Below are 20,236 nucleotides of genomic sequence, written 5' to 3'. Positions count from 1 at the left end.
TGAAATGGCTTCTATAATAGTCTCTTTATCAAACCAAGAATACATTCACTTCTTCAACCATAATCACTTCTGCAGTTACCTTTTCTTGGAGTGCGCATACCACCATGACGTACACTGTGAAACAATCCCAAAGACTGCATAAATACCCTTAGGTAGTTTTGAAAGTTTGCACTAGACTTCTAAGAAATATAAACATCCAAATCCCTTTGGTTACATTTATGCTATCATAGAAGGCACAGGATTTGAAGGTACTTTCACAGCCGTTCAGTCCTGAAATCCCTTGTGTTGGATTAATTTACGCTCGCTGTGTTGTTTCTAGTTGTTGGTATGTTCATTTTGGACATTAAGTTATTAAGGTATCCTGTATTGCTGTAGCATTCCAGCTGATGGGTATCAGATTTGGTGGTCTTCACTGGACCATACTATACTGCCAAACTCTCCCAACTGTTAACTTAGCTAGCAATGTCTTCACTTCTATCAAGAAGGTGATTGATTTGAACAGGAGATGAGATATCCAACATCTTCAAGATGTGTGGCATGCTTGGGTGTTTAACTACCGTAAAGAGAAAACATTTCAAACTGAAGAGACTCTTCGTATATTTGGGCACTGAACTACCTGTCTTAAAAGTCAGTCCTTCTTGTGATTATCATTGTTACATGGACACCAATGCATACAATCGTAAATAGGATTTATTATTGCCTTTGCACCTTCCATACTTCTGTACAAATTATGTGTAAAGTTTTGTCTGAAGAGAAGAAAACGTTTGACGCTTGGTTTGAGAAGCTATAGATAATAAAAAAGCCTTTTCATGAACTGAAAATAACTAGTTGTTAACTGGTTTGATAAAGTCTACTCAGTATTTTAAAATCAACATCATTTATATAAAGTTAATGAGCCAAGAGGTATTCAGATGTAGGAAACACTTCATTTAAGACGGATTAATAGCTAGGCGTATCGTTTTGCAATTTGGAAGCATTCAACTTTGAATGCAGCGTAAAATGTAGCTCACATAATTTGATCCAATACCATTAAGGAAATTGTTGTTGGCTTTTGCAGAGTTGCCAAGAACAATACACTTTCATAGTCTTCTATTTATCTTCTGCTGAGCCATAAGGACATTTTCAGTTAATGATTGTAATTCTTTTCTAGAACTTCTGAGTTGGGCTGAAGTAGAAAGAGCCTTCAGAGTGTTTACTTTTGAAAGCCTGAGGCTGACTGGGCTGAGTGACTCTGGTCTCCTGGAGAGCTCTGGATCTATGGTTGGAGGTGATTCTGAAGTGCCTTATATCCCTTGGGATAATCCAGCCCGGTTTGCAAGACAGCTGAGACGACTATTCCTTATGGAAAAGAAGCTTAGTGGGAAATCTCCAAGAGGCTCTGGTAAAAACCTCTCTGTTTACATTACTCCTGAAGAATTTAAATCTGCTATTTATTTTACTGTATCATTTGCTATTTCAGGGCTGTGATTTTTCTTACTTGTACATATCACTGAATTTCAAGTATTGTATAGTCTGTACATTGAGTATCCATGTAGGATTACTAGATAAAGACAAAAGCTAGCTATTTTGTATGTCAACATTAACAGCTTATTTAAGCAACTCTTTAGAATAATATCTGTAGAAAAGTATGTACTAGAAAACTGTTTTATTGCTTATGGCATCAAATGTATTTTAGAGACATAAGACGTGCTTAAATACCTTTCTGAATACAGGCTCTTGTGAGTTCTGATGGCAGCCAAGTTTTTACACACTCAGCAGCAACCACGGAGTGAAATCAAAAGTGATGTATAAGGTTAATTAGATGATTACTAGTGAATAAGTATTAGGAAGTGGTAAGGATATATAACTTACACGTGAGGACTCTAGAAGGTGATATAAAAAGTTGAAAATTAAAAAAAGGTGTGCTATATGTTGTAATTACACATGCATACATACTTTTTCCTGTAAATTTTTTTTCTTACTTCATTTGCAGTCTGTGCAATTAGTATCTCTTCAGCAAGTTACTGTGTGACATTTGAGCCATTATAACTATCTCATTCATGTTAGAATGGGAACATTTTAGATATAAAGATCGGAGATGGAAATCTCTTGTAGACAATACAGAGTGAATTTTCTGCAAGTTCTACATCTCCTTCTGCAGGTTCTAGCATAATGAAAAGTTGTTGGCCTGGAGCAGTGTTGGAGCAGTGTTGGCCAAAAAGCAACGTTAAAAACAAGAGATTATTTTTTTGGGATGTGAGAAAAATAGAAATTAGGTCAGTTTAAGCTGCTATACCTTTAGATTCATGACATTGCCCATGCTTTCCTAATATAGATGCCTAGGCAACCAGTTTAGATGGGATCCTTTCCTTAGAAGGTTGGAGCAGACAAAATGAATCCTGCTTATCTGCCTCTCTTCCAAATTTTGGGAACCTTTTTTGGGTGTTAGTTTATTTTACTTTTATGCTAGTCACGATACTAAATATTGCAGTTACAAACATAGCCTCCAACATTTCATCACTTCTGCAACACGAAAGCAAATACCAGGAAGAGAAAACTTTTGCTTTCAGATTTCTTAAGTCTTCTAAAAGCAGTCAGTAAACAGATATATGTCTGGAAGCTGAGCTGGTTATGAGCTTCTTACAAACAAATATCCTCCAGAGTATTTTCTCCCAGGCAGACTATTTTTCTTGTACATGTGAATTTTGATCAAATATTAGTGACCTCTGCCCTAACTCTGGGCATAAATAATTCTATTAAAAGGAAATTATTTTAAAAAATTATGAGACCATTGAAGTTAGTCTCTGTGTGATCCTATTCATATCAGGTGCCCATTGTAACGATACTTTATCAGGAATGACTGGTCAGATCCTCAGCAGAAGTAACATTCTGTCAGTAGCTTGTAGAACTCTATAAATCCAATTAATTTGAAGTTTAAAATTCTGGATTTTTCAAAAATACCTGAAAACATAAAAACAACTGATTTTGCCTTCTTTTTTATGTCATTTGTGCAAAGGAATGCTTGTTATTGATTCTTTTGTATAGTAAGCAGGAAAGTGGTTCTTCATATATGAGTCTTGAGGACACTTCCTAAAGTATTGTTAATCTTCCTCACCATGCAAGACCAGCATAGGACAAATAACAGGATGATTTAAGTGGGTCTTATTAAAGAAATTTTTTTTTTTTTTTTTTTTTCAATGAACTGTCTGGCACTTGTCCCTGGATTTTAAAGTGCTCTATTAGGAAAGAAGTGTGGCAGAGCTGATCATATATTTACTGGACTGGTGTCATAAAAGAAAGCTTCAACTTGATGGCAATCTCATCAGGGAGGCTAAGGAAATTGCATCACTCTAACCTTAGTGTTTAGGGCTGAAATTTCTGGAACGCTTCTTGAAATTCTGCTTTCAATTTCCAGGACATACAGAAACAAATGGCAAAGATGGAAGAGATGGTCTGGCTGATCCTGGTTTGAACAAAGAATTGGATCTTTTCATTTCTGATATGGCAAGTGTGAGGAATGGAAAAAACTGCTCTGTAGCATGAGACAGCAGAAGATACTATTCAGTGCCAGGACATGTTACTGGAGATTCCTTTGCAATGCTGCATACAAATGCTAGTTTTGTGATATTTGGCTAATAGTGCCATAAGCACTATGAAATCACTTTCTTTGAGTTCTAAGGTGATGGGTCTTGGTGAAGCTACTAATGGCAATTCTATGCTGGTTTTACTGAATACCAGGGGTCCAATAATAGTGTGACAGATTGAGAGAAATTGCTAAATCGTGTCACACTAATAGACTGTGTAGTTTGGCATCTTCAGAAACACCTGCCTGCCATACAGCCCTGGATAAATATAGCAATTTTAAAATTACTTCATAGGACATGTTTAAATATTCATAATTGCTTACAGAACTCAAAAACATATAACCTAATAATAAAAATATTTAGATTATGTTTGCAATAAAAAAGCCAAGACCAAAAACCTTTGGGAGTAATTGTGTTTTTAATTAAATAGCGTCATACGGGTCTACACATGTGCAGCATTATGCAATTAACTGTGATGCAACATGGGATGCTGTCTATTAAGTCAACAAGATTATAGTTAATTTAATACAACTGACACTGAAATGTTGATATTCTTTATTTTGTTCTGGTGTATTTTGAGGTGAGTCCGGAGAATTATGGCCTAGGACTGAACTTAGAAGAAATAAAAAAGACACAGAGGCGTTGTTTAACAGACTGGAGTTTCGCTGAGCATTTTCAACCCCATGTTCTTCTTCAGGTATCTGTGAACTGACAATATTATACGTACAGTCACCCCTCAGAATGCTGTAAAAGAATTAGTAGCAGAGTACAGGGTATTTCCTTGCTAGATAATTAATTCAGTTTTATCTCTTTTCCATTTTTACCAAAACCCATTGTTCTTTAGCTGCTTTTCAGTTTCTTCTGTGAAATTTAGTTTGTAATGGGTTTTTATTTCCTGGTTTGGCCAAACTGCAGCTGTCCTTTTTGGAAGCGAGTCTTTTAGCTAAACGTTTGATGGAGACAAAATGATCTTGCCCTTAGGGGTGATCCTCCCTGGCAGTTACGGCACTCATTAGTGCAGTGTATATGAAAGCATGCTTTTCAAATACCTATTCAGTATATGTTTTGTGGGCAAATAGAAAGTTTTGTTGTAATGGTACTTCACCCTTTCAGGGCTACAAGCTTCATTTGTAGAAATCTTGCAAGCTAAAGACTAAAACTCATCTTGCAGAAAGACAGAACAACAAATGTGAAAGATAAGTTCAAGTGTAGATGGCTTAAGTTGGTAGGCATCTTCTTGGGAGGAGTGTATTATTAGTTCCTGCGCTGCCTTGAGCTTCATATGCTGCAATTCTTATTTCATCCTGACACATGTTGCAGATGGGTGAAGGGAAGGCTGCTTGGAGTTTTTCAGCACCACTTTAGCATCACAACTTTAAAATCTGTTCATACATTTCAGTACATGGGAAATTCCTTCTTATGTAACATAAATAGCTAATACTAACTGAACTGTCAGTAGTTAGTGAATCTAGTTAAAAGATTCTGATGGAAAATAACTGCAACAGAAAATAACATTTTATTGCAACAGAAAATAACATTTTGTAAGAACATTTCCATAGTTCCTTATATTACATGTCACATCTGAACATAATTTTTGCACCAGCTGATATTAAGGTTTTCATGTTTAAAGAGAATATTTGTTGTTTGGAATGATTTCAGTTTTACCTCAGTTGCATAGTTCTGTAAAAATAATAGTTTCAAAGAAGGCTTTCTTCTAGTTATAACTACAAAATAAGTCTCAGCCTGCAGACAATGTAAACATTGAAAACGGGGCAGTACAGATCAGAGTGGAATAATGTAGAACACAGTAAATCTCAGAGATGTACAGGTCATAGTATAGCAAATTATATTATTAGTATATATTACATTATAGCAGGTAAACTTAACTGAGCTAAAAAAAGTGAATTTGCTTTCTTTTTACCTGGTATATGATAGTTCTACTTTTATTTACTATTTATTTATTTAAATACTTTATTAGATTTGTTCAAGTATTTATTTAATATTTAAATTTATTTGTTTATTATTTAGCCAAACTTTTTCATTTATGGTCAGTCTCAGAAGATGGAGCGTAGTGCCTGCCTCTTCTCAGTATGAATAGGGGTGGAGTTTCAATTTCCACCTGCCTGAACACTTGAGATTGCTGGAATCCAAATGCTTTGTGTACATCTTGTAGGAGAATGATGTTCTGAAGCCCCTTTTGCTAAAATCTGCACATATGCTTCTGTCTGCAGGGAGGATGTACCTTTTATTTCTTTCCTTTTCAGGTTCTTCATACTGCATCCCAAGAATATAGATGTATTGATTCCTTTTATCATACCCAAGATAACTCTTTGCTAGTGGTCCTTCACAATCCTATGAATCAGTATCGGTTGTGCCAAGAGACTTGGGATATTGCATTGCACTCTAATGTTGGATTCAGGTAATTGATTTTATCTTTTGTGTCTCATTCACAGTCATTTTCAATTAAAGCCTGCATGGCTATGCTTGGGGCAAAGCTTTGAAATTGAAAGATACCGTGATGTAACACATTTATGAGAAAGCAAGTCACACAGGTGGAACACAGTCCTGTATCAAAAGAATTCTGTTGAGACAAAGTTTTTCCAAGTGAGGAGAACTATGTGGTAACTGTCTGTGACTCCTTACCACAAACTATAAAAATATATATAATGCACACATACATGCAAAGTTATATTAGGGATAGCCACATCAAGGAAATTATGTTGAGGACACTTCAGGTGAGGGAAGTTAAAAAGCAAATTCTGTCTAAGAATATAATTATCATGTTTTTCAACTATGTATACATAAATTCGGTGAGTGTCCCTGGGAAAATTTTTCGAGAAAAGCTAGAAGCCCTTTATTAATATTAGAGTAATTTTTTTCACAGAATACTACATTCTTCTTAATTCCTTGTCACTATCAGCTTACCAGTTAGAGGTATGCAAGTGGTTGATGTGTCCACTATTAGAGCTTTTGTCAGTGGACCTATTCATTTTGGAATACATTTTTGCACTGAAACAGCGATATAAATGACGTGGATCCAACTGCTATTCCAAATAATTGACCGAAAATAGAATATGTGTCCATGTACTGATATGCAAAGAAGTTACAATGCCATGGAGAGACAACTGAGCTATATTTAACTATGTCACTCTGGTGCTCTATGGATTAATTAGATTTGATTTAGCAAACAGAATTTCAAGCAAATTATCCAACACCACTGCCCCCCCCCCCCCCCCCCCAATTTGTCTGCAGACATCCCTTTCTAAGTTCAGTGCCTCATTTATCAGAATATGGGAATCTTTTAATGGAAACTTTTGTTGGTACCTCTATATTTGAACAGGTTTGAATGCTAAATAGGCAAAGTGTGCCTTCCTGAAGACATATTTTGCATTGCATTTCATATCTTTACTCTCAGTCAAGGGACTCTGTGCGAGTCCATCTCAGCTTCCCAGGCACTTGGACTTAAATTATTTGCCATGAAAAGAGGCTGTTGTGATAAGCACTGACTGGGACCAGAGCCAGAAGAGATTTACCAGCAGAAACACAAAGTTTCTTGGAGAAAATGCTGGCTGTTTTGTGGTTGTTGGGCAAATCCACTAAATGTCTGGTTAATCAATTTTTTTGCATGTATGTAACAGCTGAAGTCTTCCTCAAAAGATAGTGGAAGATGGTGTGTTCAAGTAAACCTGGGTCTGGCATTCAGATAGACCCAGGCAGAGGGTCAGTGGTCTCAAAATCTATTATACAAGTCTACTGGAGCCCAGAGCTGTTTACTTTGCCAGGTATTCTCACTCTTCTCTGGGGCATTGGACATCAAGGGCCTGATTAGAGTTGCTTAAACATAAACACCTGGTGTATCTGAGATGTCTGCACAGGGCTGACACATATGGCGTGAGACCCATACTCTTTTGGAACAGACACTGGAGACCAGGTCACATACCCTAGTACATCTAACATGTCACGTGGTGTTTACATACACCGAGTGACACCTCATCGCAATGGCATATGTTGTTGTGTTGTCTGTAGGAGCAGATAATGAGGAACCAGACCTCCGCAGGAAGCATTTCTCCTTGAAACAACAACTCTTCATCTGTGGGGTCCTAGAACAATTTGGCTGGTCACCTTGAAAGGGCATTGAAATAGTCAGTTCAAGGCTAATTGAGAAATGGGAAGAGCTCTTGATACCTGCAGAACAAAAGTTGCTAATTTTGCATCCAAAGAAGGAATGAAGCATGTTCTCCGGTAGATGTATTATAATTCAGTTGAGGATGAAATAGCTATGTGTTTCCTCCTTCTTACTCTTCCACATACACTGGAAACAAGGCTTAGACATTAAAGATATTTTCTGCTTGGGCATGCTATCTTTGTTCAGTGACACTTCATCAGGTTCTGTTTTGAAGCGGCAAGGAGTTCCTAAAGCAAGTGGCATGAAAGCTAACAAGGAGGTTTGGCTTTGCTCTTGTTTCATAGAAATATTCAACTATCAGTGCTACATATGCTACTTAATATCTTTGAAGAGCTGTGGGCTCTCATTTGGTTCTGTTATGTGGCACCTATACCTGCCTTTTCTCTGCAAAATAATCAGCACATTTTCTGACCTTATTCAACCTTTTTGCTAAAGATAATTTCAGATTTCCAGACAAAGTATCATAAATATTTGCTAGTGTATGTTTCCAAGCAACATAACACTTCTGTGGAAGACAGTCTTTAAATACCTGGCGTGCTTCAAGCTCTTGCCTGCAATTAGCTTCCAGATCCTGCTGAGTTGCCAGAAACAGGCACAAACCCTACTTACTAATTAAGTGGTAGTATTACTAGTTTTTACCTTTGTAAAACTCCTGATGAGTTTACTAACAATTTATTGATTTTCCTTTTATTAAAATTACTATCATTCTAATTTGGGGGATGTATTTAAGAGTCACACTTTCACTGCAGGAGAGTTACAAACACACGACAGATGCTGTGTTTGAGAACTAACAGAGAGATGGTCTACCTGTGTTTACTTATTACTTCTTATTGTGACATCTTGTAGACTACAGACCCACTTTGTAGGGTTGTTCCGTAGTTGCTGTCTGGAATATACTTCTGTTACCTGCTAATTGGTTGGTTACAGTGCGTCCTGTTACAGCAAATTCTTATGCAAGGGGGAAATTAAATTTCTTACGTTGCAGCAGCTTTTGCTCCTGGAGATCGCGGTTACCCTTCCTTCTTCTCTATGATATATCAGGTCCCGTAGTTCATGTAGAACATCCAAAAAATTCAGGAATTGTGCTATTCAAAGGGTAGGCAGCAGGAGGCTGCGTGTGAAATCCAGTGGATGCTACTGACTAAGGGGATCCAAAGGCATGGACACATGTACCTGCAGTGATACGTGTGTATAAAATATTTCAACTCTGGTTAGGATAAATGGCCACTCTATCAGGAAGCCAAATGAATTCAGACATTATCAAAAGTATTCTTTTGCTCAAAGTTAATCTTAATGACATTTGTTTACTGTTTCATAGTAAACACATTACACAAGTTACTGGAAAAGAATAATCCTTTCTGAGAAATGATTCTGAGTCAGACGTTGGCAGTAGTGACATCAGAATACATATTAATAGAATGTGTATTTTTGACTTTGAATGACTGTTTCATTGCCCTAAAATATTTTCCATGTGAATAATCTCTTTTGTATTTATAACGTATATTCATCTTTGAGTTATTCCAGTACTGGCAACTCTAGGTTCCAGCCTAATTTTGCCTTTTGTTTTCAACACCTTTGTTTTTACATCTTCTACGCTTTTCTTCAGATACAAGCAGAGTCACCTTGTCCCTATTGAGTATATGATCAACAGTTTCTCCACGCAAGTTTCCCAAAGCAGGCTCCACCTACATTGCAGAAGCTGGGAGAGATTCGTGTACATGAACTTTATACATCTACAGTGTGTGTAGATAGCCTACATATTCATTCTCTTGGACGTACAATGTAGTGCTGCAATAAGAACTTTAAAACTGTCACGAGGTCAAGAATTGGTTGTGCTGCCTACATGTTCGCAACCAAAAACTGTAATGCATACTGAGCTTTTGAATACAACTGAATCATCTTGAACTTATAAATGCAAAACATTATGAAGACACAACAACTGAATCTCATGCATTCTTTAACAGCCCCTTTTAGCTGGGTACACATGAAGAATTTTACTTAAAGAATTACGGTAACACTCCAAACAAGGGGTTGAGTGGCAACTGCATGTAAGACTTCCAGGCTTCATCCTACCTTGGAAGCAGTTGTTCACAGTGAACTATTTTAGCAGTCATTTCAGACACCTTTGGAAGATAGACAATGCAACTACAGATACCAGCTGCAAACTCTGGATCAGTTTGTCATTCAGTGCTCACTTCAACTTAATTGTTAAATGTGAATATTCTTAATTTACGTAAGGCTACGGTGCACTGATTCTCTAATCTGGATTTGGATGACAATTTCCAAACACCTTTCTTGTCACACCGGTAAAGAAGAGCTATAAATTAAATAGAATAACACCTCAGTTGCTGAACAAACAAATTAAGTGTATTCTGAAAGACAATATCAATCAAGAGCAACTAAGAAAATAATTTATCCTGGTGGTAAAACAGTGAGGAGGAGAATGAGTCTGAACCTTTCTTAAACTGAATGTCTCTATGTTTTCTGACTTTCTGGATTTTCTTTGGGAGCAGGCATTCTTTGGAAGACAAGTTTCTAATACCTCTTTGCAGAAAGGGTGACCAGAATCCCAAATGTAGGATATATTAAGCAAATACCAGCAGGCAAAAGTACGAGCCCCTGTAAAAACTGAGAGAAACCCTGTCAAACGCAAGCCTTCTCTCAAAGGTTATAGAATAATATTTGTATAAGAAACTGAGAAGCCAAGTGATCTCGTTTGACCTGAAATCATATTAGTGAAAAATGTATTATGGTAAATAGAGGAATGTTGTGCTTTTCAGGAACTATCTCGAGCTGGTGGCCAACTCAATTGAAGACTGGGTGAAAGAGGAAGAAGTCAAATACCAGGAAGAGAAGAGGGCTAAGGAAATAGAGTCTCTTAAACTGGAAAAAGCCATGGCAGAAGGACCTTTTGAATTGTCTGCATGTGCTGTCAAAAAAACTGGCTTCCCTAAGAAAGCCAAAAGTGGGTATCTTTTTGTTTTATCCTAGAAAATTCATTTTTCATGTTGAGTGCTGGGACCCAAAGTTGTTCAGAGCAGAATTGCATGTATTTTTTCATAGGGTAGCCTTGTTTTGTCATCTGTATAGACATAAATATAGACATCTGTATAGACAAAATTAATTAAATACACGTATTTAAATATTCTGCATCATCCTCTGTTCTGAAAACTGAGACCTTTAATGTCAATTTACACTTACAATAGCTGTGTTTATTTAATGGAATTACTTTAAGGACTACATACAAATATGAATCTCTGTTTAGACAACTGAACATATGAAGAGATGAGTGGTAGTTAAAGTTGTCAACATGGTTCAGGAAAATTCCTTTTTAAAAGGGCCGGATAAAAGCTGGAAGTCAGAAGCTGTGGGCTGGAAGCTAAAGCTGGAAACTGGAATTGACTAGACTGCAGAGCAAACTTTAATTACAAGCAAAATTTTGGGTAGCGAGAATTGTAAGCAGTTCACCCAGTAACTGTTGAGCAGGCAGCAAAATCTGAAAACCCCTTTTGACAAAAGAATTTTTGTCCAGATTGTCTATTTGTGTATTTAAATGGCATCAACAATGATTCGTTGTTATTTAGCTGTTGCTTTGTTCACCTTGAGAATGCACTTTGAAACCTTCTAGTACTAGCAATGAGCGTTTACAAAAATAGGAATGTTATTTCTCAACTCAATTAATACGTCTGATCATAGTTTGGAAACCGAAAGGACGGTTATGACTTCTAAATCATAATTTGTACCTATCTAGCTGTCACAGGAGCTAGATTTAATCTTGCCCATCTGGTGCCTCATGAGAGATATGGTTCATAGAGAAGTTCACTTGCTGAAAGAAGATGATCACCTCTAGCTGGGATGTGCAGATGGGCCACAGTGTCTTCAGGTGATTTCAGTTTCCCTGGCACTGCTGTAACCCACACTGCAATTTCTACTTTTTAATACAAAGTAATTTAACTAGAAGTTTCTGATAGTGTACTTTATCTTTTCTAGCAGGTAAATATTGGGTATCCAAGCATGATATAAAACCACACACCTAGAGAGATACCCTTTTCATGTGTCATAGATGCTATAAAGCCCTAATAGTAAACAGGGGATATGGTAAGTGTTTCTTTAGTGAAGGTTTGAAGGTTCAGACAGCATTTATTCACTTTTTTGTCATACCTATGACTCTGGTATTGAGCTTGTTCTGGCGTTTGGTGAGCTGGTTAAAGCCCTGGGTCTGAATTCGAGAACAGTGATACTAGCAAAAGTAATAAATACTGCTTATTGTTTATTCAGCGTTGCTTATATGCATTAAAAAAAACTTGTTGCAGGAACAAAGCCTTCAACAGCAAGAAGCAGAGAGTCAGTCTTTAAATATATTGATATATTGTTTAGCATAGTTGGTCCCCAGTTATGACTATCAAGTGATACTAGTTGTCAGATAAGTTTCTTCTAACCTAAACAGACTTTCTATTTTATCTCTAAAAATATTTTAACATTTTCTTTATTCTACTTTTATTCTTCTACTATTTTCAAATATATATTTTTTATTTACTTGCACTTATTTTATTTTTATTTTTCCATTTTTTTAATTATTCCATTTTCATATATTTATAACCTCGTTTATTCCCCTTTCATATCTCAAAGGCAGCACATCAGGACCTGCGAGCGTAACAGACACCATTCCAGAATCTCAATCCAACAATGAAAAAAGTCCTTTTATCAGAGAAGGTTCTCTAAAGGTGAGGCAAAAATATGTATGTTTCTGAAATGGACTAAATAACACTGCTTTCCCAGGGAGGTAAATCTTCATTCTTACATAGGCTTGACTCAGTCTTCTTAGTTTTTCTGCTCTTGGCTATTTTTTGTATACTTTATTTCCTGTTTTCTTTAATTTATTCCTTATTGATTCAGTTATGTTCTGTTATTTACTTAAGGGAAAACTGTTTGGAGTTAGACTAGACATTCCAAAAGCAATTCATGATTGCAGTACTAGGAAATGAAAGTTATGGATAACATCCTACTTCTCTTCGAAGTTTTCTGATTATAAAGCTATGAAAACGTAAGATCCAGATTCATGGAAGTACATTTATACCCAACTCCTACGTTCACTATCTACAGCTCTTTGAAATTAAGGAATGTAAATATGGTAGCTCAGAGTTCCCTTATGACAGAGAGTCCCATTTTATAGATGTAGACCATGGTCATGCACTACAGATGAATTGACTTGCCTAGGTTCAGACAGTAAGTTTCTGGCTGAGGTAGGAGTTAAGCACACGTTTTTAAGTCTTAGCATTGCCACTATCTGTTAATCTGCCCAAACCTAGCTTAACTGATGTTGTACTCCCCTGGGTTTTTTGAATCCTCACAGACATCGTATGTCTCATATTTCTTATCATGTGTAATGCTCGGCACTTAAAGTACTGATACTGGAATGTAGATATGAAATGGTGTTAACCAATTCCTGGGTACTCAACTTGAGCTGGCACAGCTAATGCCTAACTTGTAACTGTGAATGCTTACCATTTCTTCCACAGAAATGCTTGTGCTTTGGTATGCTTAGAATATAAAATGCTACAAAGCCCTAAATATTCCAGAAAATCTCAGATGTCTTCCTGATGCAAGTTGGTCATTCTGGCATTGATACCTCATTCCTCTTTCTGTAAAAGAATAAAATCATTTTATCTCACAGCTGCATTTTGGGAATAAACTAATACCAGTGATGCATTCTAATTTGGTGGTAAACATTGTGGAAAAGTGCGCAACAAAATAATTCTTTTATGACTGAATGTGTAAGATACAAATAATCATCTGATGCATCTCCTGTGGCCAAGAATGACTGATCCTGTGGAGTGAATGAGTCAGTAATTTCACGCAAAATATAGTGAGTAATATTGTAAAACTGTACACACGTTTGGAAAACATGTCTTAGAGTGACTTAGAGTTACTTAGAATATTGGTTCCTTTGAGTTTGTTTACTTGTACTCTTTTCAGCATGCACATATGAAATATCTTGTAATACAAAGAAAACCACAGTCTTTTGAATTCCTAACATTAAATGTAGGCTTGGAAGGAGGAGCAGGACCGATTACTAAAGGAGAAACAGCTTCAGGAAGAAAAAAAAGGGAAAAAAGAAAATTTGGGAGGTAAAAAGAAAGGACAGGAGATCATACATGAAGAAAGTAAAGGTTCCAACAAGAAGTCTTCCAAAGAGAAGTTTAAAGATGAGCCAGCAAAAGCCTCTGAACTTGAGGAGGATCCCAGTATCCCAGAACCACATTCTGAGAAAGCTTATAAGGTAAGGAGTCGTGTTATTGCACCACATTAGGAAAGTGCTAACTATTTATATATAGAGTCAAGATTACAGCAAAGCTATTACCCATTGTGAAATTGGAGTTCAGGGCAAATTAAGCCTAACTAGGTCTTGTTTAACTCCATCATTTTAGCAGGGGATCCTTTCCTAAAAGTTTTGGAAAGCAATTTCTGATGTTTATTATACTACACAAGACTAATTAATTAACTTGGATGGTTCTTAGCATATATGACATGAACATGAAGATAAGGTGATTATGTTGTTGTGCCCATGGAAATATATTTATGGGATGAATTTTGCCTAAAAATGTGACTTTAGTCTAAACTTGCTTGAGTACAGACTTCAAACTCAGAGATATATAACATTTCAGTCTGAACTTACTTGAGTACACTCACCTAATTTTTGTCAATTTGTAGCTCTTTGGAAGGCACAGCAATCTAAGAATCAGACTTACAGTGTCTGAATTCCAAAATCTAGAGGGTGGAAAGCTGAATCTTTATCTGCCCTTTATCTGATCCCACGGCATTGTACTTTGTCTCTTTGTACCTGGCCAGAATTCTTGTTTCCGTCCCATTATATGTTAAACAACAGTCTACTTGTTACTCTTCAGTTTCCATGGTGGCTCCATACCACTGAAGGACCAGATTCTGCTCTCGTGTGTAACAAGTTACTTCAGTTAGTAACTGAAGCATGCTGTGTATTTGCTAAAGTCATTATTACATGAGTTAAATATCTAAGCAAAAGATGTTGACCAGAACAGTGGGATCCTGATGATCTGTCCTTCATTTACCTCCTTCATAGCTTCTGCCTTTCTCATTTATGCATAATCTAGAACTTGTTTTTGCAGTTTCTTGGCTACAATACAGGGGAGGATCTCATTCAAGTATCAGGAACCAATCAATATCTTTTCCCATCTGATGGAGGACAGATTCAAGTAGAGAAGATAGAGTTTGTAAAAGGTGATTCTTTAATTCTTTATGCTTTGCCTTGACTCAGTTACTAACTGATGGCATGATTTTTTAATCCATAAATGTTTTTTCATGTCTCAGTAGTAGAAATTTAGTTACAGACACTGTGAGAGTACCATGTAATTCCATATTAGCCTCTATCACTACTAATGTTTACATTTTCCTGTAGTATGTTAACAATTGGTAGATAAATAAAGTACCAGGAAAATTAGAAATGGAGAAAAATCAGTTCATATTTATCTGTTCAATGGCAACCAATGCATGGTATTTCAAGAATGCATGTTCCAATAATTTGTCCAGTCAAATGCAGTATATCTAAGCAACAGGGTTATTCTGCAGCCTCTCAGATCTAATTGTCAGGAAGTTTTTGAATATTTAGTCTAAACTCAGCTAACCTTAATTTTGTCGTCTTGGTCTTCTACTAAGCAATTCAGTCCACTTCTGAGCAGTTTTCTTTTTTGTGTGCTTTGTAGTTGCAGGTGCAGGGTTTTTTTGGGTGCGTAGTTCAGAAACCTGGTGGGAGCAATAATAGTATTCCACTGCTTTGCAGGTCTAACTTTGGTAAAGGTGAAAGTGATAAAAGACAACCACAATTTCTTCATTCATATCACAGACCCCAAGAAAAACTTAAAAGAAATCAAAGTGCAAGAAATTAATGAAGAACAGAAAATTAGATCAGGTTAGTGGATTGACATGTCTGATATAAAGAATTAATAGTTTGACATATTTAGTAATTGGATGCAAACCTTATCAACTAACAGAAAATAAATCCCTACTAATAGCAGAAGGTAAATAAGATCAGTGTTCTGTAAATAGAAGTAAAAATCCAGCTGGCTGACTTAAGCACCATGTAGAGAGATCTTACCAAGATGTAGAAGCACTGTACAGGTCAACAGGTGCAAACCAGTCTCTTATCCAAAGCAAGGAAATCAATGAAAAGAGTCACCATTCCTTAAGAGAAGAATTCTCTTCTTTAGTGGACAACTTCTTCAGATCTCAGTGTGGCCTGAGGAAGCCTAAGAAGATGCAAACTGAATCATGTCCATTGTGACCAGAATAAATGTCCACCCTTGAAAGGGTGAGTTTCCCCCTTTGAACTGGACCTCCTTTTCTGGATCAGATGACCATAGCATTAGTGCCTTCTCAAGACCTTTGCTGTAGAAACAGATCTTTCTGCAGTTCAGCAACTTCTACTGCTGGTTGACATGTTGCTTAAACTCAGAAGGCATTGAATCCAAATCCTTTCTGAACCCAGGTGAGAGTGTTTCCACTCTGACGAAGGAGGCCAGTCTGTAACAATTTGTGTGTGTGTTTGCCAAAAGCGCTATGGAATTGCTCTCACTGAACTGAAGAGTATTGGAAAAGTATCTTTTTGTAGGTGTGTTAGCTCTTTTAATCTTCATCAGTGTTAGAAAGCATCCTGCTCCTCTCCTTGGCTTCAACTGCCACCAGTGATGTAATTTTAGGTTGACTGAATAGAAAATTTACGTCTCTTCAACAAATGCAATGTTTCTTGTCTGCCCTTCTGAAAGTAGACCTGTATCATTCTGGGGTCTGCCAAATGGTACTTTCAATCACCCATGTGCTAGCATCTGAGGCAAGCTGCATGCACTTGGCACGAGTGAGGCTTTCCTCTTGTGTAAACAGGAGTACCTTATAGAAAGGCAGTAGGGAAGAAAAGAATCAATCCACTCTGAGACTTGGCAGTGGCTGAACGGTACAATGGTAAGCTTTTAATGCAGTCAAAACAGCAAAACAGCATCCTGCCGCTGGTACTCACTGATCAACATTGCAATGACAGGCGGTAAATAGGAGCAGATGAGGTCTCAGCATATGTGCCTTGTTGATGAAAGAACTGGGAGATGGCTGGGTGTTGGGTGCCTGCCTTAACCTTCTTTTGTAGTCTTCTCTGCTGCTCCTCACAGTTCTAAGAAACTGTTCCCCATATTGGAAATCCCAAGAACATTTCTTTAAGGCAGTAGGAGTTGAACTAGAGGCAAGGTAGGATCCAGTGTCCTGTCTCAGAGGTGTTACCTTGCATAGTTTATGTGGTTTTCAAGGATGACGTACTCATCACATGACGTCATGTCCTGCACCTCTCAATGAGCTTGTCTCCTGATCCACTTTCACAAACGCCAGACATCTTTGGATCTAATGTCTCAATTTTTTCTCCTTTCTTTTACTTTCTCCTCAAGGTATGGTCCCTGTGACAATATCTGAGAGACAGTGACTTTTATGAGTGCCACATGTGATACAAATGAGCAGTTTAGCATTCTTGTCAGCCAAGGAGGGAGCAGAAACAAGGATCCTTGACTCCAGAACTAGGAGTTAAATTCACAAAGACTTTTCACTAGTTGTTGCTATTAAACCTAGCTAATTAGAATGCAATTTCTAGATGAAAAATCACAGCTATATTACACAAAACTGACTATTATAAACTACCCTGTGAATGGAATGATAAAGTTTTCCCCGACCTCTATTAATCTATTTTACAAGTTAGTCATTCACATTGAGGTCCCACTGTTCATACCAGTCATTGGTTTGCAGGTCAGGTGGTTCTGGTATGTGTTGCTATCTTTAAAATTCATTCTAATTTTTTTTTAAAGGAAAATTGAAAAATCAAAAGAAAGCTGTGAGCAAGTTTGGATCTTTTTCAGCCACCTTGGAAAATGGAATCCAGCTGTCCGTGAGCTATTATGGACCTACAGGGAAGACAGCAGGTAAAGTAAGCAAATAGAAGATGATATTTGAGAACCATGGGGGGAATTATTTTTTCTTTTTTTTTCTTTTTTTTTCCTTCATACACTCCTTAACCCAATAATTTGTTGCATGCAATTCTGCCTTTCTCAGCAGCTGTTACCACATGGTGGGGAATTTTCAGCAAGGCTTGAGATGAGATTACATTGTCAAGAATATTCTATGATTCGAATTTCAAAATGGAGGGAGGTCTCCATGCTTTTTTACTTACTGTGAAAACAGAACAGTGCAGGGAGAAACTTGCAAGTATTGTTATTAAGTAGCCCAGCAAAATCAGCCAATTAATTTGAGCCAAAGAAAATGTGATTTGTTGAGGAGTCTTCTTGGTTTTCCAAGAAATAATATTTTTGTAAACTTATATAGGTGATTATGGAACTTACCTTAGGAGTTGGACTTTGGGTTACAGTTGTGCAGACATAATGAGGGATTTCTCTCAGCCTTTCAATAAGCACATTCACCAACTGGAAGTAATTGCTTCACAAAACCACAGTGAAAATAGCGTCTGCTTTTACCAAGAGCTTTTTGTTTCCATTACGTTTGAAAGGCCACTGAAACCATCATACGGATAAAAGTGAAACCCTCGTCTGATCAGAAAATAATCCTAGTACTTTTCAGCTCTTAAAATATGAAAACATTTAATTGAATGCATCTTTGTGTGGACTGTGGTAAACCATTCAACTATACACTCAGTTTTAATTATTCAAATACATTTTACAAATTAATTACTAAAAAAGGACTTTTTAAACTTGGGCCAAGAGAGCATTCACAATGTAGTGGACTGTGAACACTTGTATTTTGGCATAAAAGACACACGTCTGATTAAACACCTACATGTCAGCTTTTTCACATCTACCATAAGCATCCTATTCTACATTAGAATAATCCTTGCTGTGTTGAGCTTTAGTGCAGCACTGCTGACTGGCATTCTTTGATTGCAGTTTTTATATGATCACTTGCTTATGCCTAATTCCCCTTGTGGGTGTTTGTATTGTAAGTGCTCAGAAAGATTCTGACCAGAAATATTCTGGCTTAGACTATTCTCATATGCCATCCATCCCTAATGTAGAATGATATGCCATGTAATCCGCAGTTTCTCTCCGCTGATTGGTTAAATTGGGTGCAAATTACTCATTTTCCTTGCATTACTGAAATAATTTTCTGGAACCTCTGTAATTCTCATTTTTCTTACTGGTTTTCTCATTTTATGTCTTCCATCTTCCTTTTACGGAAGCTAAAATGACAGAAGGCCTCAGGCTGTTTGCCAGCTTTATGCATCTCTTTTATTTCTTGGTTAAATGCTAATATTTGTTTAAGTTTTCAATTATTTGTTTTCTCTAGTATGACCAAAATCTGACTTCAGACCACCTTACAGCCAGGCTTAGAAGTAAGCTCCTCATCGCTTTGTGAATCTAGCACTGCTTGAGCACCTGCAGAGGATATTGTAGAACCTTTGCACTTGCTCTTTGTGCCTTGGCGAAATTATGAGAGTACAACTGCAAGTGCTAGAAATCTGCATGTCTGTGCAGAAGGAAGGAAACCTTCCTTAATCTGACAGTCCTCTGGAATTTCCCATCTCTCTCAAGATTTCTAAAGACACTTTCCCTCAATCTCAACAATCCACCCTTTTTCATTGTTACCCTCAGATGCGATGTTCTCATTTTTCAGGGCAACCAAAATAAGAGGTAGGTGAAATTTCCTTAGGGGTCAAGGACCTATAACAACTTCTATTCCTAAATTCAGCACTCTGGAAAGTAGCGTCATCTGAAACTGTGCATGCTCCACTTCACAGCATGGGTAGCTGTGAGGGATAGCTCCCCTCACTATGTATAAGAACTTGCTTATACCCAGTTTGCAGTGTTCACATGGATATTTATACTCACCTGACAAGATGGGCCTACCTTCACTAATGATTTTACTGGACAGTTGCCTCAGAATCCTTCATTTCGGCTGTCCTACTTCTCAACGGACCCCATGGAGAATTTTAAAATCCTAAAAAATTAATTAATTTTTACACTTCCCTATTTTATACAATTAACTGAGAATTTCTCTCTCGCATATTACAACTAAAACAGATTTGTTCGCCTTTCCTCGGACTTCGAATAAGCTGTAAAAGCCACGCAGCATAAATTTCAGTACATGAAAGGAGAGCCACCTAACAATGCATCAGATTCTCATGCATTGGGCATGCATCAGCTAATGAAAAGGGGGATTTCAAAAATCTTTGTGGTGATCTAAATTCCCCTTTCAGGCTAAAGGTCGTGAATATATTCAGATATCTGTGCGTTTCCCTAATGCTAGCAGCAAGACAAAAACTGAGACTGAAGGCTTAAAAACTGAGGTGGAAGGCTTGTTACCCATGGACTCCTAAATAGGACTTAATCACCAGATGATCTAATAGTTTCTTCTAGCCTTAAGAGTCTTAAATTTTGGGTCACCATTGCAGTTGCCATAAATCCAGAATCAACCA

At 37.1% G+C, this 20,236-nt stretch overlaps 1 protein-coding gene across 1 annotated transcript in view; it reads left to right on the top strand.

Annotated features, from left to right (window-relative positions):
• SPAG17 (sperm associated antigen 17) overlaps positions 1 to 20,236 on the top strand; it is a 111,994-nt gene that overhangs the window by 48,009 nt on the left and 43,749 nt on the right. The window contains exons 14-23 of the mRNA XM_059819935.1: positions 1,151 to 1,381; positions 3,395 to 3,483; positions 4,144 to 4,260; positions 5,828 to 5,982; positions 10,530 to 10,714; positions 12,379 to 12,473; positions 13,796 to 14,029; positions 14,892 to 15,003; positions 15,563 to 15,691; positions 17,619 to 17,732. Of these exons, the coding sequence (XP_059675918.1) occupies positions 1,151 to 1,381; positions 3,395 to 3,483; positions 4,144 to 4,260; positions 5,828 to 5,982; positions 10,530 to 10,714; positions 12,379 to 12,473; positions 13,796 to 14,029; positions 14,892 to 15,003; positions 15,563 to 15,691; positions 17,619 to 17,732 (1,461 nt within the window). The remainder of the gene's footprint in view (positions 1 to 1,150; positions 1,382 to 3,394; positions 3,484 to 4,143; positions 4,261 to 5,827; positions 5,983 to 10,529; positions 10,715 to 12,378; positions 12,474 to 13,795; positions 14,030 to 14,891; positions 15,004 to 15,562; positions 15,692 to 17,618; positions 17,733 to 20,236) is intronic.

The sequence above is a fragment of the Gavia stellata genome, chromosome 1, assembly GCF_030936135.1.
Source record: "Gavia stellata isolate bGavSte3 chromosome 1, bGavSte3.hap2, whole genome shotgun sequence".
Lineage (NCBI taxonomy): Eukaryota > Metazoa > Chordata > Aves > Gaviiformes > Gaviidae > Gavia > Gavia stellata.
The sequence above is the reverse complement of the archived record's forward strand: the minus strand, read 5'-3'. Positions and strand labels throughout refer to the sequence as shown.